The sequence below is a fragment of the Meriones unguiculatus genome, chromosome 10 (genome assembly GCF_030254825.1).
Source record: "Meriones unguiculatus strain TT.TT164.6M chromosome 10, Bangor_MerUng_6.1, whole genome shotgun sequence".
NCBI classification, from domain to species: domain Eukaryota; kingdom Metazoa; phylum Chordata; class Mammalia; order Rodentia; family Muridae; genus Meriones; species Meriones unguiculatus.
This window is the reverse complement of record NC_083358.1, coordinates 8,939,305-8,964,701: the sequence shown is the minus strand read 5'-3', so window position 1 is coordinate 8,964,701 and position 25,397 is coordinate 8,939,305. Positions and strand designations below refer to the sequence as shown.

The window sequence follows — 25,397 nt, the reverse complement described above, 5'->3', positions numbered from 1 at the left end:
GTCATCACCCCTCCTCTCACCCACCTCTGATGCGAGTGCCATCACCACCCCCACCATCCCCAATCCTCAAGTCCTCCAGCTCCATCCCTGTCCCTCACCCTTAACTTACTCCTTCGGTCTTCACGTGCCACCGCGATGAATTTGGTGTCTTCCTAACCCCATGCGCATGTGAGAGTTTGAAGGAGAGATGGCTGCTCTCCTAAATCGCCTCTGTCAATTAACAGAGTTAAATAAAGGGTTGAGGGTGGTCCTGGAGACAGAGATGGAGAAGTTAGAAAAGACTCTAAGAATTCATCAGGCTTCATATGAGATGGGACACCAGAAAGCAAGGACAGTGGGGAACAGATCAACTACCATGAATGGACAGTGAAGGGACACACCTGAGAGTCCCTTACTTTGCTGGCAGAATCTTAGCCCTGATTCTGGAGATCTGGATAATCTCCCTCGTGAGCAGACATACCCTGGTGCCTGTATACAGGCGGCTGATTTGCTAATGGTTACCATTAGCCTGCAGGTCATCCTTGTATAGTAACAGCTGCGGAGAAGGGGTGGATCTCACGCCAGCTGCAGGCAGAATATCAACACAGCTTTTAATATGTCTCTTCCCCCGGCCCTTCTCCATTTGAAACCCAACACTGGAGGTGTAGCTCAGAAATCTCTTCACATCAAAGCTCAGGGCGTGGCAGATAATAAAGGCACAGTGGAAGTCAGAGCCACCGAGTGAGTGGACTGTCTTAGCACAGAGACTCCTGGGCTTCCTGACAATCCTTGTTCCATCCACACCGTGGCCCTGTGCTGTCTGCCTGGGTTGATTCTTCAGCAAGACGTGGGAAGACAGAAGTGAATTTCAGATTACCTGTGTGAAGGTATCTGTGCCGAAGATGCTATGGAAGTTCAAGTAACACAACCACAAGGAAGGTTCTTAAGGCAAAAACCTTCCTAAAGGGTATTTGAGAAGTCTACAGGATTAAAGCATGGGTAAAACAGGAAGCTCAAGTAGACATCACCAAAAACAGAAATCCAAGAGCAAGAGTTCAAGACACTAAATTTGGTAAGATTTAGGGGTAGAGGCATTTCTCAAAAGTGCGGACATTAGAGCCTCAGTCATGAGACTTGAAAGAATTTGGGGAGAGGGGAAGGAAGTTGGTAGGATCTGTTTTATGTCTTAGGGCTCGGCTAGTAAAGGTGCTTATCACCAAGCCTGACAAGCTGACCTGAATCCTCAAGAGGAGAGAATCAGTTCCAGCAAGCTGTCCTCTAACCTCCACAGCTGCATGAGTACATGTTCATACACACACACACACTAAATAAACAAACAAATAAATAAATAAATAAATAATAAAATGTAAGTATAAATTCAAACTATAGTGTAGGAGCTACATCTGGCCCGACACCAGTGTGTATTAATAAAGTTTTATTAGTGTACAACTTCATCCACTTATTCTCATGCTGTCTGTAGTTGCTTGCTATTACAATGGCAAGGGCAAATATTTTTCACAGTGACTGCATGGTCTACAAAGCTGAGACCATCTACAGCCTGGCTTCTGACAGAATGGGCCCGTCAACACCTGCTCGAGAGCATCATCCATCAGACATCAGCAGTTGTAGGAGACGCTGATACCAGCCGGCACACGAAGCAAACTTGAGTTCTCCTCCCTTCAAACACTATTCAGGGCCACGTGACCTGGCATCAGTGCTCTGATGTTCGCAAAGCTTATTTTCCTGTGTGCCTCACAGGCCTGATGATTTTATTCTGCTCTATAGAGGAGGAAACCCGTGCTCGCCCCCGGGTGTGTCAACAGGGAAGCCAGCCTCGGCCAAAGGACTGCCTCCTTTACGGAGGTAGACGCCACACATTTGCACTTACTGTAGTTCAGGTGGCCTTCTCCAATGGCTGAGAACTGGCTGGAAGGCCCTGCACAGCCTTCTCTGGCATCTTCTCCAAAGGGAAAATCAAACTAGTAGCATGGAGAGTGCTTTGAAACTGTGAGTGGGATTACCGTCACCGTCCTTTGTGCCGCCCGAGCAAATCTCTGAGAAGAGATCTAAAGGAAGTGACTTGCTCAGAACCCTTTTTGGCTGTGACTTTAGACTTAGTTCACCAAAAATGGCAAGAACATGATCTGAGGGTTAGGTGAAGAATGTAACTAGTTCCAAAATTAAATGACCCCATGCTTTGAGGAGTCTGGCAGCGAGTTAAGAACAGCCTCCGTCACTGGAGAGAAGGTGGGGGCAGGGAGGACGGCTAAGTCAGCAAAGTACTTGCTTTGCAAGCAGGAGGTTATGAGTTTGATCCCCAGAGCTCACCTAAAAAGGCTGGGAAGAACAGCTGTCACACACCTGTGCTGGGCAGAGGAGATAGAAGGATCCCTGGGGCTCAAAGGTCAGTCAGTCTAGACCACATGGCAAGTCCTAGGCCAGTGAGAGACCTGGTCTCAAAGAGCAAGCTCGGCAATGTCTGAGGAATGGCACCCCGGGGCTGTTCTCTGGCCTCCACACACAGAACTCCTGTAACTCTGAAGAAGGCTGGAGAGGCGGAGCAGTGGCTAAGAGTCTTTGCTGTTCCATCAGAGCATAGAGCTGGCTTCCCAGCTTCCACGTCAGGCAATTCACAACCGCCTGTAAATCCTGCTCTAAGGAATTCACTCGCCTTCCAGCATCAGTGAGTGCACACACTCACACAGACATCACACACACATCACACACACACATAGGCACAAGCATGCATGAACACACACACGCACACACACACTAAAATCAAATATTTTTCTTAGAAAAAGAACTATTTCTTTTTTAGAAAGTTGAGAGATGAACCAAAGATAGTCATTTGTCTTGTTTTTTCTATTTAATCTCTATTAAGGTGTTATTTGCATTTTGTGGTTTTTGTTGTTGTTTTGTGTTGGTTTTTGAGACAGTGGCCAGCCCTGGTTATCCTGAACTCATTTTGTAGACCAGGCTGCCCTAGAACTCACAGATATCTGCCTGCCTCTGCCCCCCTGCAATTACAGGCGTGTGCCACTGCACCAGCTTATTTGCATTTTTTAAATCCAGTTTAAGAATCCACCATAACCAAGGGAGCTCTCTTTGCTATTGATCCTTCCCTCCCTTGAATCCAGGTCTCGCCCAAGCTGCTTCCTCTAATGATAGTTTTGCCTTATTCTAGAATTTCTTAGAGTGCATTTAGAACTCATTCCCTTCTGTTTTGGGTACAGGGAAAACCATGAATTACAGAGAACAAACAGAAAGGCCCGTCCTCTCTGGCAGATTACTCCAGGCAAGCTCTGCGGAGACACTGTGACCCTTTAAAGCCTTTTTACTTTGGGGACAGTGATAGCTGACCCTGGAGGGATTTCTTTGTGCTAGGCACATGCCAGCAAAATGCTTTGCATAAATTATATAGATTACCTCATGGAATCATTTCAGCAGCCCTAGGAGGTGGGATCGTTTACATGATCATCTAAATTGACTTAAAACAGGGATTGGAGACTCTCATTTAAAAACAAAGGACTGCAGACTAATTTAATGGATTTTATTCACCACCACCACCACCCTTTTTTTTTTTTTTTTTTTAATTTTAGCCAAGTTGTCCCCTAAGGAACAGCTGGTAATGTCTAGAAATGCTTTTCATTATCATGACAGAGAGGATGCTGCTAGTGGCATCTAGTGGAGAGAGGCCAGGGACAGGCTAAATGTCCTCTATAGCATGAGACAGATGACACCTACTGCAAAGAGCTAGCCTGCCCCACGTGCCGTGAGTGCCAAGGCTGAGAAGCCTGACGCTGGCCCTTAGCAGCATGAAATACCAAAGCGTGACAGCACCTTTATTCTGCTGAGACCCTTGCTCTTAAAGATTGAAGATGGCACCTGAGTTGGACCTCTGGCCTCCACACACATGTATACAAATATATGTACGCATACACACATAAATGCACACACAAGCACACAAGCATACACACACTATAAAGGCTATTTGCACATAGAATCTGAGGAGGACATGACAGCTGACACCTGTTACCCCAGCACTTGGAAGCCTGAGAGAATGAAGACCACCTTGGACCCCGCCATAGGTTCCAAGCCAGCCTGGGCTACATGATGCCCTGCCTCAAAACAAGAACAAATTAAAGAACAATCTTACCATGCCTCTTGAGTTTACAATTTAGAACCATCTGGCAGCAGACCTAAGCACGGCAAAGAGGGGGAAAACATATCCGGGTGAAGTGCTGGGCAGAAGGTCGTGTCTTCAGTGGGCCCTTCTGGTTGGAGGTGGGCCCAGAGCATCTCTGAAAGAGCTGACCAAGCCCAAGTGAGTGACAGCCTGTGAGTGGGTCATTTCTCTCCTCTATGGCACCAGGCCCTCTGTAACAGAAGCCCAAGAGGGAGAGGATGTTGGCAACTACCTCTGAGGATGATGTAGTTTCCTGGGCCTGGTGAAATCCTCGTCCAGGCTGGAATCAGCACAACTCTTGCTGGAGCCCCATGGACACCAGAGAGCCTGCAGGCAGAGAACTAGCAGAAGGAACTGGATCTGGGCGTCCCAGGGACAAAGCTCCTCTCTGTTTACATAGCTGAGTAGAGAGAGCCCTCAGGGGTGGCATGATGTAAGGAGCAGGAGCAGGAACTGGGGTGTTGGCCTGTTAAACAGGCCATTGATGGGTACTGCTTCTGTGGTTGTCCTCACAGCCCACAGGGGGCCTCGTTTCCCTAGAGAGCTGCACACATGTGGATTGCTGAGTAGGAACCTCCAATGGTATCCTCATCCTGATCCCTGGAGCTAGTCAACAAGTCACCTCACTTGATAGCAACGCTTTGCAGACATGATTGAGTTGGTGCGTCTTGAGATGGGGAGATTTCCTGGATTAGTAGGGCCTGCTTGATGTAACCACACAGTCTTTACAAGGGGACCAAAGAGCAGCCATGTGATGATGGCAACAGGGAGACAGAGGCAGCGAGACAAGATGCTACGTTGCTGGCTTTGAACTTCAAACAGTCAGAGAACACATCTGCCTCCAGATTGGAAGCTGGCAAGGAAGGACTCTTTTTCTAAAGCCCTGGGAAGGAATGCAGCCCTGTCCACACATTGGCATTAAATCCATGAGACTCCTTTCATATTTGTGACTTCTGGAGCCATCAGGGAATGAATGCACACGTGTGGTTTGAAGTTCATGGGACTGTGGCTACTTGTTTGGTCAGCAATGGGAACTTAATCTGATGTTTAAAGAACTACAAACAGGTCTTTTGCTCTGTAGAAGTTCAGATATATGATTGATGGATTAGATAGTAGATAGGTAAGGGATGTAGAGAGAGCTGATAGATGGATGGTAGACAGATAGATAATGATTGCTAGACAGATGGTTGATTGAAAATAGATGATAGGTAGATAGACAGATGTCTGATTGGTAATAGATATATGTCTGATTGATTAAAGATGGATGGATGGATAGATAGATAGATGAGAAAGAGAGAGAGGTGTGCCTACGTGGGATAATCATCGATTATCTCTAGGCTCTGTTCAGTGTATTTCTAGCGCAGCACATCCATGCTAATAATCAGAACATGAGGCTCATTTGTAGCAGTGTCGACAGCTGTTGGCCTCAGGGAAGAAGTTTGATGCTGAAACCATCATCGCTTTCAGAAGGCAGCTTTTATGTTTATTGAGGGCTGTGCTGGGCCTCACATGCCAAAAAGCGCTGTACCATTGGTCTAGGCTCACAGTTCATCTAAAGAAGTTCAACTTCTTTAGATGTAGCCAACAAAATAATCCTGTCTTCAAATGCCACACTAAAGAAAAAGATAATGTTCAAGGGGAGTGCGGTGTGTGTTGGAGACTGTCAATCATTGGTCTGGCTTAGTGGAGTGTTTTGAAGTGAGTGGTGATATTCCGACCTAATTCTGTACCTTCTCCACTCAGGTCTGTGAGAATGCCACATCTGAAGCTTGACTCCCAAGTTGCCATAGCAACAGGAAAAAGGAAAAAAAAAAAAAAAGTCTATCCAAATCTGAAGATTGCCGTTTACAGCTCTCAAACTTCACAACCAGGCCTCAATTGTTCCACATTCTCCTTTTTACTTTGCAATTTCATTTAATCTGTACCTCGCCATTTGACAGCATCTTCCTTCTTCCTTTGATTAATGGAACCCTCTGGATTTGCCCTGAATGTTTAAAGATCACGCGCGTCACTGGACCTTCAGGAGCAGGAACAATGACTACCTTTTCTGAGGCGTGGTCACAGCGCTAGCCAGTGCTCCGGCCATGCAGCTGTGTGGTGGGTTCGTATCTGTATGTGGATGGGTATCTGTCTGTGGATATACCCAGTATTTATGTAGAAGACTACAGGAGCCCCCGCTTTTGAGGTGGTGAGACAGAGGAGGTGGGGCTCAGAGGGCTGAGACCTCCAACCCAAGTCCGTCCCCTAAGCTGTCACCTGTGTAGCAAAGCTGCATCTGCAGGGGCCTGCTCAGTCTAAACACTGAATGCTGACCGGCCAGCCAAGCAGGTCCAGGGGCTGGGGGTGGGGGAAGGGCGAGGGAAAGAGGTCTTCTCTCCCTGGTAGGACTGCCACCACTTCCCGTTACCACCAACTGCCGTGGCTTGGTGTGCTGACACCCAGCTGGGGAGCGAGGAATCTTGCCGTCAGAGGCTAAGGGCTGAATTATTCTCCCATGGGCAGGAGTCTATAGTCTACCATTCCAGCCCCACAGTCCTGCGCTCCTTATGGCGACACAGATCATAGCGGAGACCTTCCCCCTCCTCGGTATATGTACAAGTACAAACGTCATCACGGTGTGCCAATGAAGAGACCAGCAGGTACCATCTTGTATGCACATATATTACCCACACATGTACACACGCATTACACATATCCGCACCGTTTGTTTCATATATACAGGCATAAAATAGAGTAAGCCCAGGTAGTTTTTAAAGTACCCTTCCGTGTGACTACCGTTGTTCGCAAAGCTGAAAATAAAAAGTTGTTCATTACATCTGGAAAGGAATTGAGTTTTGTCCTGTGAGCACGTCAGGCTAGGAAAGAGCACTGACACTCTCACTAAGGTCATCTTCTCGCTGACAAGCTGTGAACAAACCATCAAAGCTCACGCCAAAATTTTTTTTTTCTATCAAATGGAGCTAGTGCCAGCCTGTGGCTTTAGAGCTCAGCACGAGCTAGGGTAAGGTAAGTGTCTCGGTATAGTCTAATACTGTTGCTTACTGAAGGCTTTAACCCCACACACACCTACACACATGCTCTCTTCTGCAGTCTTCGTTGGCCCTGTGGTTTTGAGTTTGCCTTCTTCCGGCAGTGGAGTCATCTGTTGTCTTTGTTGTAGTGAGATTAAGCAGGTAGAGGTCCACATCTGCTCTTTGTTTTCATAGTCAATGCAGTGATTTTTTTTTTTCATTAAAATAAATGGGTATCAGTGGTTGAAACTGCTGGGCAGTAGCTCTCCTCTGATTTCTATGTTGTGTCTAGTGTGTCTGACGCTGGGGTCACGGTCTAGACCACCTGTCCATCCGTTAGGTGAACGGGTCTGGAAAGCTGAAAGGGGGCAGCTAGAGAGATGGCTCAGTGGGTAAGAGCGTTTGTTCCTCAACATAAGGCCTGCAGCTCAGCCCCCAGCACCCACCACAAACCAAGTATAAATGCTCTGAATTTAGGTGGGGGGGGTGGAAAGAGGCAGGAAGATCGCTAGGGCATGCTGGGTTCCAGCCTAGCGAAGATACAGCTCCTTGTTCGGTGGGAGACCCTGCCTCAGAGGAACATGTGCAGTGACAGAGAACACCTGATGCTCGCTGCTATACTCCCCATGTGCATACCTGTATATTCTCTCTCTCTCTCTCAAACACAAACACACGCATGAATAAAAGTCAAAAGCCCCTGCACACAAGTTGTGCAACAGGCTTGCCATGGCCAGCAGAAGAATGGTTTAACCATGTCACAGTCAAATGTGAAGTGACTGAAGACTTCTACGCCCAGCCTCTGCCCTCAACTGGATGAATGACTGGAGGCAGTCATTCCCCAGACATGTCCCCAGACATGGAGCTCTTCTTTTAAAGATTCCCACACCTTGAACATGACATAATGGTCTTGCCTGGGCACATGGCCGGGCACCTGGCAGTGGAGAATCTGAGCCTGCACATTCACACCATACGAGGAGTCTCTCTGGTGTACCCCAATGCTCTCCTCCTGCAAGCAGGGAAAGGGGGAATGTTCACCCTTGAACAGTCCAAGGATCATCGTCAGGTGCTGGACAGAGGGCAGCCTGAGCCACATGCTAAGCAATGGTCAGAAAACCCATCGTTCAGTGTGAATGGGAGCCTTCTCCAGAGCAAGTCTACATGCTCGGTGGTGTACGTGCTGAGGGCAGCAGCAGGAAGGCTCCTCCCTTTCTCTTCACATAGACGGTAACTTAGCTAAGAACACAGGACAGGTGAGGTCAAGTCCAGGGGCCAGTAGCATGGCTCGATGGATGCTTGCCTAGAAAGGATGAGGTCTTGAGTTCAGATCCCCAGAACCCACATATAAAGCCAAGCACGGTGATACACGCCTATAACCCCAGCAAGCGTGAGATGGGAGACAGAGACAGATAGATCCCTGGAAGCATGCTGGCCAGCGATGTAGCCTACTTTGTGAAGCTCCAGGCAGATGACAGACTCGGTCTCAAACAAAAGGAGGAAGGCACCTGATTTTCATGGTGGGTATATAAGTCAGACAAGACTTTGACTCATAAAAATGGAGATAGGTCAATTTTTAAAGAAAATAAACACATCACCTCTCACCCTGAGGATACAACAAGCAAGCAGAATACTGTGAAGGTTTGTTCTACTTTTTTTTTATTTGGGGGTAGGGGGAAGACAGGGTCTCATATAGCCCAGCTGGCTTTAAACTCCCTATGTAGCCAAGGATGACCTTAAACTTCTCCTCATCCTGCTTCGACCTCTTGAGTGCTGGAATTGATATGCATACCATCAGGCCCAGTTCCCGAAGTGCTGGGAATGGAATGCAAGGCTTCATGCATGCTGGGCAAGTGCTCTCCCAACCAAGCTACCGTCCCAGCCTGCTCTTCAACTCTGTACAGTATATTTCAACATGAGGCAGCTTACAAACCAAAAAACTGAGGAAGCTGAGAGAAGTGAAGTGACAACTCAGGTCGGTGGCTGCCAGGACCATTCAGGTTCTCCCTGCTGCACCATGGTATTACAGCTCTCTGCTTGGCAGCAACAGCAGACCAAAGGCCCACTGTAGGCCAGAAGATCACATGAGCCACTGGGCCTATCCATCCACACCAATATTATGGTTTGGGTATAAAATGTCCCCCACATACTCATATGTTGAATGCTTTGTTCCCAGTTGTTGTTTTTTCTCCTGGGGAGGAGAGGGGCAGGGGGAGGGGCCAGGGGGGGATTGTCTGGAAATATCAGAAGGCGCCAAACTGGAGAAAGTAGTCTCCACTGAGGGCAAGTCCAGCGGGATCTTATGCCTAGACACTTGCAGTGGTGTCTCTACTTCCTGCCATGCTGTGAACTACGCTGCTTCCCCGCACCCTCCTCGTCATGGAAACTGATGCCTCAGCAACCGTGAGCCAAGATGAGCCAAGATAAATCTGTCCTTCGGGGTTCTGTGGGATGATTTTCCAAGTGTGTAGCAGTCACTAAAACAACCGACTTATGCTGAGGTGACAGTGCCTTGGACTGGGAGGTACATTCCTCTGTTAAGCACCTTTTCCTGATAGCCCCTTCTGCTGTTAAGTTACTGTGAGGGATTTCAGCTAAGCTATTTTAGCACAGCGTTAACGCTATGCTAACTTAATGTTGGAACCTTAGAATTGTTCCCCATACAGAACACTGTCATTTCTAAAGTACCCTCAACTGTTTCTAGAGTAATCTGTGGCTCGTTGATACATATATAAGGGCTTCTACCAGACTGTTTTAGAGATTTATTTTATTTTTTGTTTATGTGTATGTTGTGTGTCATGTGTATTTGAGTCAGAAGAGGGTGGCAGATCACCCGAAGCTACAGTTACAGACAGTTGAAAGCCACCCAATGGGATCTGAACTCAGTGCACAAGCAGCAAGCACTCTGAGTAACCAAGCCACGTTTCCAACCATGGCCAGATTAATTCATATATTGAGTATCTAAAAGTTAACTCATGTCCTCCCAGATACTCCATTCACTCCCAAACCAAGAGAGAGAAGAAGAAGGTAGTGTGGTAGAGAGGGAGAAGGTAGTGTGGGGTTCCCAAGAGCTTGGTCTGTGCCTGGCTACAACCCCAGGTCAAACAGGCAGCTTCTATGGGATCTCAGAGCAGTTTCTGGTTTTGTGAGTGTAACCAAGACATTGCTCTAGGAACAGTTGCCTTACATATGGATGGACAGATCAATCACATCAATGTGCCCTTCCTGTTGACTCTTAAGCTATCACAGGCAGCATCGTCATGGTCATCAAGAGATCTGGCTGTGCCTTTCAGAGATGTTTGTAGCCAGCGTTTGCTATCTTATGGGTTCTTCCTACTTCTACCCCTTTCCAACCCTTCTCTTCTTCCTCCCAACTCCCTAACACTAGATAGAGAGGAAAAATGGATAGAGAGGGAAGGAAAGAGATCCCTGAATAAAGTCAGGGGTCAGAAAGGGGGTGACATTATTGTTAGACTACTTCCTGATGATTAGGGGTGTCAAGCTCCTTGGGGAAAGTTTGATTTTCATTGTCATGATATCTAATTTCTTCTTGTTTCTTCTTTGCACACGACTACTTAAACCGTAGCCAACAGCAACCAACAACCCACAGATCAGGGCTCTAGCATTTATATACCCTCTGAAAAGTCCCCAGAATTCCAAATGTCACACAGTCACAGAAACTATCTGCGGCTGGCAAAATCACACCCCAAGCAGAGCATGAAGCAAATCATAGCCAGCTCTTGCGAAGTAGCCCCATGAGCGAGCTACATGAGACCTTGTTTCATCCTCCCCCCACAACCCCCATCAATAGTGTTGTAATTTGGATGTAAAGTGTTCCCTCCCCCCCTGCCCCCACCCCAGGCTCACATGTTTGAACACTTGGTCCCCAATGCTATTTGGGAAAGTTGTGGAGCCTCACTGGAGGAGGTGGGTCTGTCCAAGGGCAGATCTTAAGGCTTTGTAACCCAGCCCTACTTTTTGTCTCCTTCCTGAGTTCTAATGCAATCAGACAGCTTCCTGTTCCCCTGCTTTCCCTGCCATAATGGACTGTGTGTGTCCCACCAGAACTGTGGCTGTCCATGAATAGCAGCATTATATCTCAGTATGAAATGTCCTCTCAAAAAAATCCTTGCTTCCTTTATCTGCCTTTGTCAAGTGGGTAGATAGGTAGATGGATGGATGGATGGATGGATGGATGGATGGATGGATAGATAAATAGATACATACATACATACATACATACATAGACAGACAGATAGATAGATAGGCAGGTAGGTAGGTAAATAATTAACATGTAGATGATAGCCAATAGCAAGAGTACTTTAGAGACACCCTTAGCAAAAAAAAGAGTAGGTAATACTTTGTAAGTGCCTCTGTGGACCAAACATTGCACATCTTAAAAATATTTATTTTAACTTTTATATGTACGGGCATTTTGCCTGCATGTATATCTGTACACTATGTGCATGCTTGGTGTGTCCCCAGAGGCCAGACGAGGGCAACAAATTCCATGGAACTAGAGTTACAGACACCTGTGAGCTGCCATGTGTATGCTGGGCATCAAACCCTGGTCCCCTGGAAGAGCAACCATTGTTTCTAACCAATGAGCCTCCCCCCACCTCCAATACTACAAACCTTTATATGTATATGCAGATTACACTTCTCATTGCATAGGAAACATTATATATATGTAATTATTGTGTGGCCCACACAATTCATGGGACATTAAAAACATTACCCCATCACACAGATGAAGCCACTGAGACTCACAAAGTTAAACCGTCTCTAACTGGGTCTTTTTTTTTTATTGAAAATAGATTCTTTTCTCATACAGTATAGCCTAGTTCTAGTTTCCCCTCCCCCTCACTCCTCCCAGTGCTTCCCCACCTCTCCTCCCCTCCAGATCCACTCCCTTTCTATCTTTCATTAGAAAAAAGGAAAGGAAAGGAAAAATAATGGGCTTCTAAGAGAAGCAAACATGGAAAAATACAATATAATAAGTTGAAGCAAAAACCTAGCCTATCTACGTTGGACACGGCAACCCAACAGGAGGAATAGAATCCCAAGAGCAGGCACAAGAGTCAGAGACCTCCTTGCTCTCACAGTTGGGAGTCCCATAACAGTACTTAGCTAACGCCTATAATACATATGCAGAGGATCTGGTGTGGAGTCATGTAGGCCCTGGAGGACCTGTGTTTGCTGCTTCAGTCAGAACATAGGCGTGAAGGTTCCGTGTAGGCACCAGCTTCACTTCTCCATGTTCAGTGAGTTCTGTGGGTGTTGTCCTCAGCAATGGGGCCCTGCTGTCAGTTTTCAGAGGGCAACCCTTTGTTTTAACAAGAACCTTGTTGTTTAGAGATTTTCATGGGACCCCCTTGGCCAACAACTCAATTGATTGCAACCCAGCCCAGCACTGGAAGCATCACCTGGCTACAAGAGATGGCCAACTGAGACTCTGTGCCCCCCATTACTGGAGGGTCCTCATTAGGATCACCTTCCTAGATTCCAGGAAGTTTCCACTGCACTAGGCTTCCATACCATCCCCAAGTGCCTCCAAACCATCTCTCCCTCCACCCCATTTCCCCAAAATGTGTAGCTCAGGCTGGCCTCAAAATCATGATTCTTCTGCCTCTGCTTCTTTTACCAAATCCTACCAGCATGTACCACCTCAACCAGCTCTCTGACTGGGTCTCACACCTGTTAGGTGTGGTATCTAATTCCACCCTGGTACTTTTTCTGCCAAACTCCAAGGCACCTCACCACACTAAATGAAGGCCATCAGCCCTGCAGTGACAGTGACAGGGGAAGCGACATTCAAGGAACTCAAACTTCTAAGTCAAGGGCTGCAGGAACTGTTCGTTGCCTCCCGGACAGTCTGTCTCCAGGAAACTACTGGTTTAAGTAAATAAGAAGGAAGCTGATTTCCTGGCAATCACTCACCCCAATGCTAATTTGGAAAATTGCCTCAAATGAATGTAAGAAGCATAAACTAACACTTCAAACCAAAAGCAAAGCAATTTGAGCCAATCGGGACATTGCTGATCTTGCCATCCTTCCCTAGAAAGGCAATTTTCTGTTCTTTTGCCAACAACAGCAAAGCTGTGACCTCTTCCTCCCTCATGGCCCAGTCAAGACACCCAGTGTTCAGGGCACACTGCACAGTCTGGCAAGTCTTGGCCTTGATAGGAGCCTCCCAGCCAAGAGAAAGGGTCCTGGGGTGATGCTGTTTCTAAATGAAATCTGCCATAGCTGGATGGTTTACTCTCTAACCAGACCGACCTCTGCTCCTCCTCGAGGTCTATGCTGGGTGGGTACATGTGACCTGCCCTGGCCCCTTCTCCACCAGCAGGGCAGCTTCTAGGGCCGAGACTGTCCCCTGAAGAACAAGTATCTGGTGCGTTCAGGAATTCCACAGTTTCTCTGAGCTTGTCCAGAAGGGGAAGCAAGCAGATGTTCTGGATCCGGCAACTGCCTGTGTTGCCCATACTGCAAAAGCGCTGCTATTTCAAAGGGCACACAGCTGTCCCCCTGGGCTCCCTGTCTTCTCCGAAACCACTGTGTTGTAAATGCTAAAGCCTGCAGAAGGTCTCTAAGATTCAGTCACACTGTGACACCTCTCACCGCCTCACTCTGCTTAATGAACGGCCAGGCGTAGTATCAGTTCTAACTACATTTCAAACTATTATCTTAAGCCATCATGTGGTTCAGGGGATAAAGGTGCTTGCCACCAAACCTGATCATCTGAGTTCACTCACCAGAACCCACAGGGTGGAAGGAGGGCACTCCCCCACGCTTCCCTCTGACCTCTACACTCAAACTGTGGCTTGCGTACACACGCACACACACACATGCAGAAATAAATAAATGTAATGAAGTAAAACGAAATTTCTAATTTTACTTATATTCATTTGAAAAGAAAACTACCACAAAAGAAAAACCAGCATCACTTGGGAGCAAAATCAAGATAAATACAATATAAAGCAAAACAGGAACAAACAAAAAAAGCAGAAAAATGAGACAATGTCCTTTGATTGTGTTCAAAGAAGTAAAGCCAGTGGGGTGATGCATGCCTATGACCTCAGCACTGAAGAGGGACAGCTGGGTTTGTTATCGGCTTCTTGTTGTTAATGTTGTTAATGTTGTTTTGTTTAGCTAGCTGATTGGCTCGTTGTTGGGCTGGTTGTTTGGTTGACGGATGCATGGATGCATGGATGGATGGATGGATGGATGGATGGATGGATGGATGGATGACTAGGTGGTTGTATAAATGTCTGGTTGGTTAGATGGCTGGTTAGTTGGTTGGTTCATGGTTGTTTGGCTGGTTGGATGGCTGATTAATTGTCTGATTGGTGGTGGTTTGCTGGTGGCTTGGTTGCTTGGTGGCTTGATTGGCTGGCTAACTGGTTCATTGATTGGTTGGTTGGTTGGTCAGTTGGTGGTCTTGTTGGCTGAGTGGTTAGCTAGCTGGCTAGTTGGTGGATGGGTGACTTGTTGGGTGGCTGGTTAGCTGGTAGGTCTCTAACTCAACTGTGCAAAGCCCTGCATTCCCTACTAAGGAGCCTGTGATGGCAAAGAGGATGGAGTCAGCCAGGTGGTGGCAGCAGCCCACACCTTTAGTCCCAGCACTCAAGGAGGCAGAAGCAGGCAGATCTTTGGGAGTTCGAGGCCAGCCTGGTCTACAGAGTTGGTTCTAGGACAGCCAAAGATACACAGAGAAACCCTGTGTCACAAAACAAGAACAAACAAAATAAAAACAAAATTTTAAAAACAGGATAGAGTCAGGGATGTGATTGAGAACCTTTATCTTCCACAGGTGATTTTCTCCTAGAACATAAGGCCATCCTTTGAGAGTAAGAGGGATGAAGCAGCAGGTTGGGGAAGTCTGGAAAGGTTTAGGATGACCAATGAAAGGGCAAGAGCTGCCCTGATGAGCTCTCGTATTCTGTGTATCAGTTATCTTTCCTGTTAATAAGACAAACTACCCAACAAAAGAAACTTGGGGAGGAGGGGTTTCTTCGGGCTCACAGTTTGAGGGTACATTTCATCTTAGTGAGGAATATTACAGCATGAGACAGGTGGTCACATGACATCCACCATCCAGAGCAGAAAGAGATGAACACCGGTGCTCAGCTCATTTCTCCTTTTAATTCAGCCCAGGACCCCCAGGGCGACAGGGCTGCCCACATTCAGGGTGAGTCTTCCTTCTTCTCAAACCTACGGAACTCCCTCAGAAATGCACCCAGAGAGTTAGAAAGATAACTCACAGTCAAGAGAGGATAGCGCTCTTGCAGAAGACCTGAGTTCGATTCCCAGCACCCTAATCACATGCTTCACAAGTACCTGTAACTCCAGCTTCCCAGAGATCCAGCACCCCTCCTTGGGCACACTAAAGACACACTACCCAGCAAAGGGGATCTGATACCTCCTTCTGGCCTCCACTGGCACCAAGCATGCGCAAGGTGCCACAGACATATATGCATATAAAATACCCATACACATAAAATAAAATAAAAACTTAAACAAATATAGTTTTTTAAGGGACTGGGAATATAGCTCAGGGATACAGCATTTACCTGTCACATTCAGGGCTCTAGGTTCGAGCCCCATGACTGAAGAAAACAACAACAAAAACCATTCTGCACAATAGTGTCTTCCTTTACTTAGATCCAAGACAGCAGTGTCAAGACTGCCACAGCATTAACCAAATGCCACCATAAAAGTGTCAGAGCAAGCTCTTGTAAAGCCAAATTGTCCTGAACATGGGGAAGGGAATTACAACTTAAAAGTAATCTAGGAAAAGCTTTAAAAATTGCTAGAAGGGGGTAAGCTGGCTTCAGCATGAAAGGAAAGCTTAAGTATGAGATTGATCCAAACTTCAGCACAAGGTCAATTCCTGGATCCTTGCATATTCGCAGCTGCTTCATTAACGGAACAAAATTCATCTGGGCTCCGTGTCAGCCCCCACAAAGACTGCATCAGCCCTGAGTGTAGAGAGGTTTTTGTGAAAAGCAGCTGTTCATCACACCAGACAGTGCATCTGTCTTCCTCTTTAAGTGTAAGAAAGCTAAGCCATCACTAAGAGTGTCGAGTTTGCTCTTTAGATGAAGAAAAATTCAATCAGGAAGAACAAACAAAAAAAAAAACAGAACCAAAACTCAACAGCCACAAGTCTCCTACCAGAAGAAGGAGGAAGGAAAAAAGGAGGAAGCAGGGGCTAGAGAGCTGACTCATGGCTAGGAACACTTGCTGCTCTTGTGGAGGACCCGAGTCTGATCCCCAGCATCCATAGTGGGCTGCTCACAACGGCCTGTAACTCCAGCTCCAGGGATCCAACCCTCTCCTGGATTCTGGGGGCTCCTGTACTCCTCCACACACATAATTCAAAGTAAAATAAATCTTTTTTAAAAAAGAAGCAAAAAGCAATCATCTTCTAGTCTGAGCACTAGTTCATAGATGTTTGGACTTGCTCATGGTCGTAGGATAGAGCTCAGTAGAAACCCCAGCGCAGATATCTACACTGAGAAGTTGGGTCAGAAATCTGTAGCCAGAGGTTGAAGTTGGCCTTGGCCACTTACAAACTGAGGTCAAAGGTTTGTGAGAACTCCTTATGCAAGAGCCCACACAGTACAAATTAAAGAGGTGGTCCCTTACCAATTTTTTGAGGTGAGATTGTATCCCCAGGTAAGGTTCATTGAAATCCTAACCCTCACCAATTCAGAATGTGACATTTGGAAATAGAGTTACAAATATGAGCTGGAGGCCAGCCTGGTGTACAGAGTGAGTTCCAGGACAGCCAGGGCTACATAGAGAAACCCTGTCTCAGGAGGGAAAAAAAGAGAGAGAGAGAGATTGAGAGAGAGCACACACACATACACACAAGTTTTGCATATTTAACATGGGAAGAAAGTCCTCTGTATGAACTGGGGTTGAGCAAAAGCAGAAGACTGTTAAGGATGTGGTCAGATGACAGCTGAGGAAGATGACTGAGCCATACACCTCCCTGGCCAAGCCTGATCCACCTCAGTTACCAACGCTAATGGGATTTAAGTCTTCCTCTAAACTCAAACTGGAGTGACCCCACTCCCACCCCCAAAATACAGTCCTCTGAGATCTGGTTTGTGGGTTGCTGGATCATGCAGATGAATAGTCAGGGAAATCTCCTAGCCCATTGTGGAGACCCAACCCCAAGCCAAGAGTTAGGGTCCTAACTCAACAGAAAGCAGAATTCTGGAGACTTTCCCAGATACTGCTGCCTTTAGGGAGCAGACTGTAGAGAACCACACAGTGAGTAAATAACTTACAGAAACTCACAGACCTGGTCCCTCTTGGAGCTGGACCTCAGCCTGGGCCTGGCGGGACTTTGGAGTTCTCTGTTTCTCTCCTTTAGTAAACTGTCTCCTGGCCTGTAACTTTGTTTCTGTACAATTCACTGTGAAGAACTCCAGCTAGTGCTGGCTCTGCGGAGGGCATCCGCCACTCCTCCTGTCAAGCTAGTACCCTCCCTAAGCTGCTAACAGCCCCAAGGTAGGGTGGGACAGGAGGACTTTACATCCCATGGAATACCTTTGATAATTTGCTAGATTCAGGCCAACCCCCACCCCAGTCCACAAACATTAAAAAAAAAAAAAATTCCTCCATTAGTGCTGTGAAGAGACACCATGACCACGGCAACTCTCATGAAGGAAAACATTTAACTGGGGCTGGCTTACAGTTCAGAGGTTTAGTCCGTTATCATCTTGGCGGGAAGCATGGCGGCATGAGCAGGCATTGTGCTGGAATTCTACATCTGGATCTGCAGTCAGCAAGAGGTGACAGTGACACACTGGCCAGGCTTGAGCTTCTGAGACCTCAAAGCCCACCCCCTCCTGTCACAGTTTCCTCCAACAAGGCCACACCTCCCAATAGTGCCAGTCCCTGTGGGCCTATGGGGCCATTTTTATTCCAGCTACCACAACCTCCTATGCCAGTTTTCTCCACTGTGTGCGGCAAGCGTCACTAAAAACGGTTTCATCTGAAAGCCATCTCAGGACATCTCCCTAAGGAACCTGGAAAGTACCAGCGACACCACCCCACACTCAGATCTACACCTCTGCATCCCAGTTCTCTCTCTTTCCTCACACTGCTCCCTCTTCTACACCAACGTAACCTGCCCCACTTAGCACCAGGCAGCCATATCGTTAAGAGAAAGCTGGGTTAGAGTCCACTTATATCCCATGAAAACACTGGCAGACTGGCTCTATTGTGCTGCAAGCCCCTCCGGGGTCTGGGAGATAGGCTGAGCTGTTTTGTTTTGTTTTTAGGGTGCTGGCCTTTTTGCGCTAGGCAAGCGTTGGCCACCGGGTACATTCCATTCCCTCCTCTTTTTGCTTGTTAGTTTCTTGTTTCGTTTTGTCTTTGAGACAGGGTCTCACTAAGCAGGCCTTGAACGCAGGATCCTCTTGGTTCGGTCTCCCAAGAAAGTAGGATTACAGACCTGGGCCATGTCTTCTAGAATATAAAACTGGTTCTTGGTGAAGAGCAGGCATCCAGTCAATGTACCCTCAAACTTTAATGTTTGTGTTTGGGTTTTTGTTTTGGTTTGGTTTGGGTTTTTGTGTGTGTTGTTTTTATAATTTATTTATTTTCGTTTTGTGTGCATTGGTGTTTTGCCTGCACATATGTCTGTGTGAGGGTGTCGGGTCCCCTGTAACTGGAATTACGGACAGTTGTAAGCCACCATGTGGGTGCTGGAAATTGAATCTGGGACCTCCGGACGAACAGAACAGTCAGTGCTTTTAACCGCTAAGCCATCTCCCCAACCTCCAAATGTTTTTTATTATTACTATTATTACACCTTACTTATTTTGTGTGTATGTATATGAGTTATGTACATGCATGTCACAGCACATGTGCAGGACAGATCAATCTGTGGGAGGCATGTCCGTCACAGGGATCGAACTCACACTGTCAAGCTTGAGTTCACTTCTTTACCCTCTGAATCATCTTGCAAGGTCTGGTTACATCCAGAGATGAGGTCGTCGCTGATCCCCATAATCTTGGCCCACTTCCGGCTTTTCTCTTGTGCTCATCCCAGCGTGCGGGGTGGAGCTGGGCGGGGATGAAGGAGGAGCTAAGAGCGAGGGGCGGAGCCTAAACGCAGACTGGCCGCTCTAAGCCTCCTAATCTCTTCCGGTGAGTGGCGGAAACTACAGCCCCCACAGTGCCTCGCGGTCCCGCGACTATGTTGTCGCGAGAACTGGCGGCTTTGGGGCGTCTGCGCCAAGAAACCGAAGTGTAGGTGACGGTTCCGAGACATCGCCGCCAAGCTGGGCACCGGGGAGATGGCCGAGACGGACCCCAAGACCATGCAGGACATCACCTTGGTGGTAAGCGGCAGCCTCCCATGGGCCCCGACACTCCGTGGCCGCTCTCGGCCCTGGCGTGGGGTGTGGCCAGCGGCCTCGGCCCGCGCACCTGCGGGGATCGCCCTCCCTTGACCCCGACCCGGACCCTACGGACCTGACCATCAGGAACGCCGAACCCGACCTGCCTAGTCCTTACTGAAGGCCTCGCACACCTGCCGAGCGTCCCCCCAACCCGTCTCCCTACTCGCGTTCCAGGAAAGGGGTCTCGGGATAGGCTGGAAACGGCTGACTTGTTCTGGTTTCCCTTAGGTGGAGACGCTCTTACAGCAGATGCAAGACAAGTTTCAGATCATGTCGGACCAGATCATCGGAAGGAATATCCTTTTGATGGTTCGGAGGCAGCTTCTTAACTGTGGGGGGTGAGTGGGTGGTTTGCAAACCGACTTCAGTTAGTCATTTAGAAATCCCCTTATTTTTTAACAAAAGCTTAATTTTTTTTTTAATTATGTGTAAGGGGGGTGCTGTGAGTGACTGAGATCAGAGGGGTTGGATCCCCTTGAGCTGGAGTTACAGGCGGTTGTGAGCTGCCCAGTGTAGGTACTGGGAACCACACTCAGGTCCTCTGCCAGAGCCTCAAGTGCTCTTAACCGCTGACCCATCTCTCCAGCCCCACTTAGAAATTTCTTTATTGATCTTGGCTATATTGTGTTCCCAAGGAGGACTGTGCCAAGAGCCAGAGGCATAGGTGGCCCACCCAAGTCCATGTTGGGCCCCCCTCTGGAACACCAGTAGAGGGACTGCGTGGTAACTTTGTTAACTGAGCATGCTCATTGAGTCCCTCAGTCTCCAATCCACTTTGTAACCTTACCAGTGGGGTAGAGAGTCCTCTGGGATCGATGAAGAAATTCAGGCTTAGGGAAGAGAACTCACCCAGGTCCCCTGAACCCCTGACTGCCAGGCTGTCACAGTAGCCAGAAGAAACTAGGGAAGCAGCTGTGTAAGCCAGTCTGCAGGGGCCTGAAGGGTAGAGGGTGGGGAGGTGTTGCTGGTGTGCGGCTCTTTAACTGCGACACTCGATGACATGAGCAGTCGCATTGACGATCTGGAGAAAAACATCGCTGACCTCATGACCCAAGCTGGAGTAGAAGAACTGGAAGGTGAAAACAAGATTGCTACTGCTGCCCAGAAGAGTTGAGGTCCAGGGAGAGCACCGGTATGGTAGCGTACACCACAGACTGTGGCCCATAAGTGCGATTTTGTTGGGTCTTGTTTTGCGTTTTTTCGAGACAGGATCTCTCTGTATAGCCTTGGCTGTCCTAGACTCCCTTTGTAGATCAGGCTGGCCTCAAACTCACATTAATCTGCCTGCCTCTCCCTGAAAGCTGGGATTAAAGATGTCCCCAGCTGTAAGTGTTATTTTGATGTAGCTGATAGCTTTCTCCATGTCATTTCTCAGCAGGCACGGCTCTGCACCCCCACCCATGCACTCCCAGGTTTTGAAATCTAAACACTAGTTTTTTAGGTAGAATTCACATTTCTGATTTTTTGTTACTTAAAACTGTGACTGCCATATAAGTGTTTTGCTCGAATATGCACCTCATGCAATTCTGGTGCTTTGTGAGGCCCGAAGAAGGCATCAGATTCCTGGAACTGGAATTACAGACCGGACTTGCCATCACGGAGGTCCTAGGAATCAAAATGGGCCCTCGCAAAGAGCAACAGGTGCCCTTAACTGCTGCACCATCTTCAGCACCTTGAGCTTTGATTTTAAAGTAAGTTTACAGTTTCGTGAATTGTATCCTGGGCCCTGCATTGGACATACCTGGATACGTCTCTCTGGCTGTTAAGCAGGGATCTGGGGTCCACTGGGTGATGTCATTTCAGGGCATTTGGTTTTGGTGCCCAGCCCTGATCACTGGAAGATTGTTTTACTATTTTCTCTTTGGAAATAGGAGGGAATTCAGGCCACCAACATGAACATTTATGTTAAATCCTAAAGACTTTTGTGACTTTTATTATAGATTTGACTCCTTTACTCTAGACTGGATTAAATTTCCACAGCATCATTTCAGATATCAGACGATGATGGAGTCTCAAAACTGCTTAGTGTAGTGAATTTCTTACTTTTAGCCTGCAGTTGTGTTTGTGGGGGAAGGGCACTTACAGATTTGTTTTGTTTTGTTTTGTTTTTGGCAGGGTTTCTCTGTGCAGTCCTGGCTGTCCTGGACTCACTTTGTAGACCAGGCTGGCCTCGAACTCACTGAGCTCCACCTGCCTCTGCATCCCAGAGTGCTGGGATTACAGGCCTGTGCCACCTCGCTCAGCTGCATCTTAATTTCTTAGTGAAATTTACCAAGAGTTTTTTGTGAAGTGCATCAAGATAATGTGCAATGGAAGATCCTTAGCTCCCTTCTTAGTTTCTGAACATGGCCTGGAACCAGCTTTTCAGTGACTAAAATAGAGGTTGTTCTGAAATCCAAGAGACAAGACAGGGGTTGGGATACATGAACAGCCTCACTGTAAGATGCTCACATAACTGCTGGTATGTGCTGTGTCATCCTCAGGCCTAATTAGAGAGGAGCTGTAGAGTGTCCAGTGGGTCTTGGAAGCTGCTAGGGAGTTTCGCTGTACTATGGCTGAAAATCCCATTAGTCAAGAACTAAAAGACTGTAGGATTGAAGACGTTCAACTGATGGGGAAACACAAAGAAGGAAATTAAAATAAGAGGTGGCTTCAGAGAATTTTGAATTAAGATGACTAAAGAAGATGGCTGGAGAGATGGCTCAGCGATTTAGAGCTCATGTGTTCTTGCAGAGGACCCAAGTTTAGTTCTCTGTTTCTCTCCTTTAGTAAACTGTCTCCTGGCCTGTAACTTTGTTTCTGTACAATTCACTGTGAAGAACTCCAGCTAGTGCTGGCTCTGCGGAGGGCATCCGCCACTCCTCCTGTCATGCTAGTACCCTCCCTAAGCTGCTAACAGCCCCAAGGTAGGGTGGGACAGGAGGACTTTACATCCCATGGAATCCCTTTGATAATTTGCTAGATTCCGGCCAACCTCCACCCCGTCACGTGACGCTGCTCGCCACTGTCTGCAGCTCCACCTCCAAAGGATCCATTGCTCTCCCTGCACTCACCCGCACAAACCCACACAGAGGGACACATACGTGAACTTCATTCACAGTGGCATTTTCCTAAGAGTATCAATAATTAGGATTTTTTTAGAGTAGCGTACCTAGAGAATGAGTGATTCAGCAGATGGCTCCAGTGGAGTTTGTTCTTGACAGACTCGGGTGGCGCGCTGTGTCCTCTTTGCTGCCGTTGATGCTGTTGACCGTTCTCTTCTTCCACAGGCTGCTGATAATTCACACCGAATCCAGAGCGTCGTTTTCCCAAGCCAAGAGAAAATCCAGTTGCTTTGTGCAACCAACTACTATGTGTCGACAGGTTTATAAAGCGTGCATTCTTATCACAGCCTGCGTAGTCTGTAGAGTGTCCCCACCCTCTATCTCCATCCCCCAGTTTCTCAACCTCGGCATCTTCACATCCTGGTCGGTTCTCTTAATTATTAAACACTAAAACTTTGGCGGTTTCTGCATAAAATTGTCAGGCTTTTTGGTAATTTTTCTGAAGTCCTCCCCCCACCGTTCTTTCGTGCGTGGTAGCTGCTGTTTGATGAAGTGGCAGAGTACTTTTTACTTAGGTGACTCACACCTCCTCCCCTTGGCCGAAGCCGGACCCTGAGACGTGTGTGTTTAGGGTTCGTTACCTTTCAGTGCAAAGTGACTGTTGAGCTGACGCTACTAGAGTGTCAGATATTTTTCCAAGTGGCCGATAACATCTAACAATTGTTTGTGCCGAAGTGTCTGTCAGAGTTTTGCATGAGATGCTAGTAGCATTGGTGGGGCCTTCAGTGCCCATCTGATGGAACATCAGAACCCACTGACTGGAAGGGAAGAGACCAAAAGACCCATGAGTCTACCGCCAGTCACATGGCTGAGACATGCTCAGCGACTGTGGGAAGTGCGGGTTTTTAAGAAATACTGTTTTACTTGAACTGTTTCTTGTCTAAATTCTTGCACAGTGAATTCTATTGTTGATAAAAGAAGATAGATAATAAACTCTTTACATTTGGAATTCTGCTGTTGGAGGCTTAGCCTCGAGGCCGCTTTTGATGACCTGGAAGGCAATCTATGTCACTGTCCCCACAGAGTGATTTCATACAATAAAATAACATGAATAATTAAAAGTTGAAGAATGATGTGGTCCTTCATAGAGGAAACCCTGACAGGTAGGGCATTCATTTTATCATTTGTGTTGCAGACAGGTTATAAAGACCTTTGTCCTGTTTCTTAATTATAGGAAGCATGGGGGTCACAGAAGCTCCTAAAATTTTGTCTCTGGGCTTGCTCTCAAAAAGGAATTCCTATCCAGTGAATGGCACTGTAGGTTAAGCACCTCAGTGAGCCACTGTCAGGCTGGGACAGACCAGCAGCAACCTGCATGCAGGAAATTGTTTTTTATAAACGGAAACTTTAGGACTGCTTGTCACTAGAAGTCAGTGAGATGGTTCAAGAAGCTGCTTGCCTGCCTTCCACGAAGGTGCCACGACCAATAAACACCTGTCATGAAAAAGGTGCTGGAAACCCTGCTGCTGGGGAGTCCTTGTGTCCAGTATGTTCCAGTTTTCAGATGGGAAAGTGGATGCCAAGTTAGATTGTCAGCTGAAGCCTCTGGAAAACTGGAGCCAGAGAAGGCGGTGCTGGGAGCAGGAAGAATTCTGGGAAACTTCCCCAGGGACACTTGTTCCTGGAGGCTGCCTGGAAAGAAAGATTTATGGTCCCGTTTGATCTAGAAAAGTTTCTCAGGGAGCTGGAGAGACTGCTCAGTGGTTAGAGCAATGGCTGCTCTTCCAGAGGACCAGAGTTCAAGTCCTAGCACCCACATGGTTGCTCACAACTGTCTATAACTAGTTCCAGGGGATCAGACACTCCCAGATGCACGCAAGCAAAACACTAGTGCTCTTTAAAAAAAAAAAAAATCTTCACAATAGGCCGGAGTCCTGCCTAGTCACAGTGCTGAACAGCCAATCAAAACCACTTCTGGCAGGGACATGGGCTTGACTTCCTCACCTGCCTCCCACCTCACAACAGGTAGGCGGGTCCAGGGAAATAGCCACCCTAAGCTCAACCCACAGGCTCCACTGGCTCCCAGTGCAGATACAAATCTCAAGTGTCCAGGCTACTTTTCCAAGCTTTGAAGCAAAGCCTTGGCCTTCACAAACCAGCGCCTGTCCAGCCTCCACCTGAGAGGAGAACACCTGCAGTTAGCTGTGTGACTGAGCGCCGAGGACACTGGTAAGCCTCCACGGCAGCCTCCTAGCCAGCCAGACTCCACCTTCCTGCGCCACCTGGGTCAGCTGGGGAGACCCCTGCATTGAAACCCCCTGCTCCCCAAGTATTTCAGGCAGCCTCAGCTTCCCCTTCTGCTCATCAGAATCCCTGTTAGTCCCCATCCCCGACCCAGCCAGACAGCATTCAGAAGGACCCTCGGGAAGAGCTAACCTTTACACTCCTGGGTCACTGCAGGATCCTGGGGAGCTGAAGGTTGGATGGCCTCTGAGAACCCCTTGAATCCCACCTTGCCTCGGACACTAAGAGCAATGGCATCCTCCAAGGCAGGCAGTCCCTAGGAAACAAATTTTATAAGCACCCTGTTTGCAAGTTATAGGCTTTCCATAAAGATAACTGTTCTGTTTTTGTGTGTGTGTGTTTATGTCTTTTTAATCAGACCAAACATGTTGGAAGAATTTAGATAGTATGTTGGTGTTAGCACCCAAAATGAGCAGAAAACAGCTCTGATTGCCCCATCCCTGTGTAGCACCTG

The 25,397-nt window shown here is 47.5% G+C and overlaps 2 protein-coding genes across 2 annotated transcripts in view; both read left to right on the top strand.

The window, feature by feature from the left end:
- Cdh13 (cadherin 13) overlaps nt 1-6,987 on the top strand; it is a 969,722-nt gene extending 962,735 nt beyond the window's left edge. The window contains exon 14 of the mRNA XM_060391900.1: nt 5,909-6,987. Within this exon, the coding sequence (XP_060247883.1) occupies nt 5,909-5,916 (8 nt within the window). The 3' untranslated portion in view covers nt 5,917-6,987. The remainder of the gene's footprint in view (nt 1-5,908) is intronic.
- Nucleotides 6,988-19,373: 12,386 nt separating this feature from the next.
- On the top strand, nt 19,374-23,760 carry Hsbp1 (heat shock factor binding protein 1). The gene is made up of 4 exons (XM_021643581.2): nt 19,374-19,535; nt 19,824-19,890; nt 20,588-20,727; nt 22,865-23,760. The coding sequence occupies exons 1-3, from the start codon at nt 19,491-19,493 to the stop codon at nt 20,707-20,709; spliced, it is 234 nt and encodes a 77-aa protein (XP_021499256.1). The 5' UTR covers nt 19,374-19,490; the 3' UTR covers nt 20,710-20,727; nt 22,865-23,760.
- The last annotated feature ends 1,637 nt before the right edge of the window (nt 23,761-25,397 follow it).

Bases quoted from the DNA above. Each gene is read 5' to 3' on its own strand.
- Hsbp1 (XM_021643581.2), top strand. From the start codon at position 19,491: ATGGCCGAGACGGACCCCAAGACCATGCAGGACATCACCTTGGTG. The intron at 19,536-19,823 runs GTAAGCGGCAGC...GGTTTCCCTTAG, and splicing joins TGCAGGACATCACCTTGGTG to GTGGAGACGCTCTTACAGCA. The intron at 19,891-20,587 runs ATATCCTTTTGA...TAACTGCGACAC, and splicing joins GGACCAGATCATCGGAAGGA to TCGATGACATGAGCAGTCGC.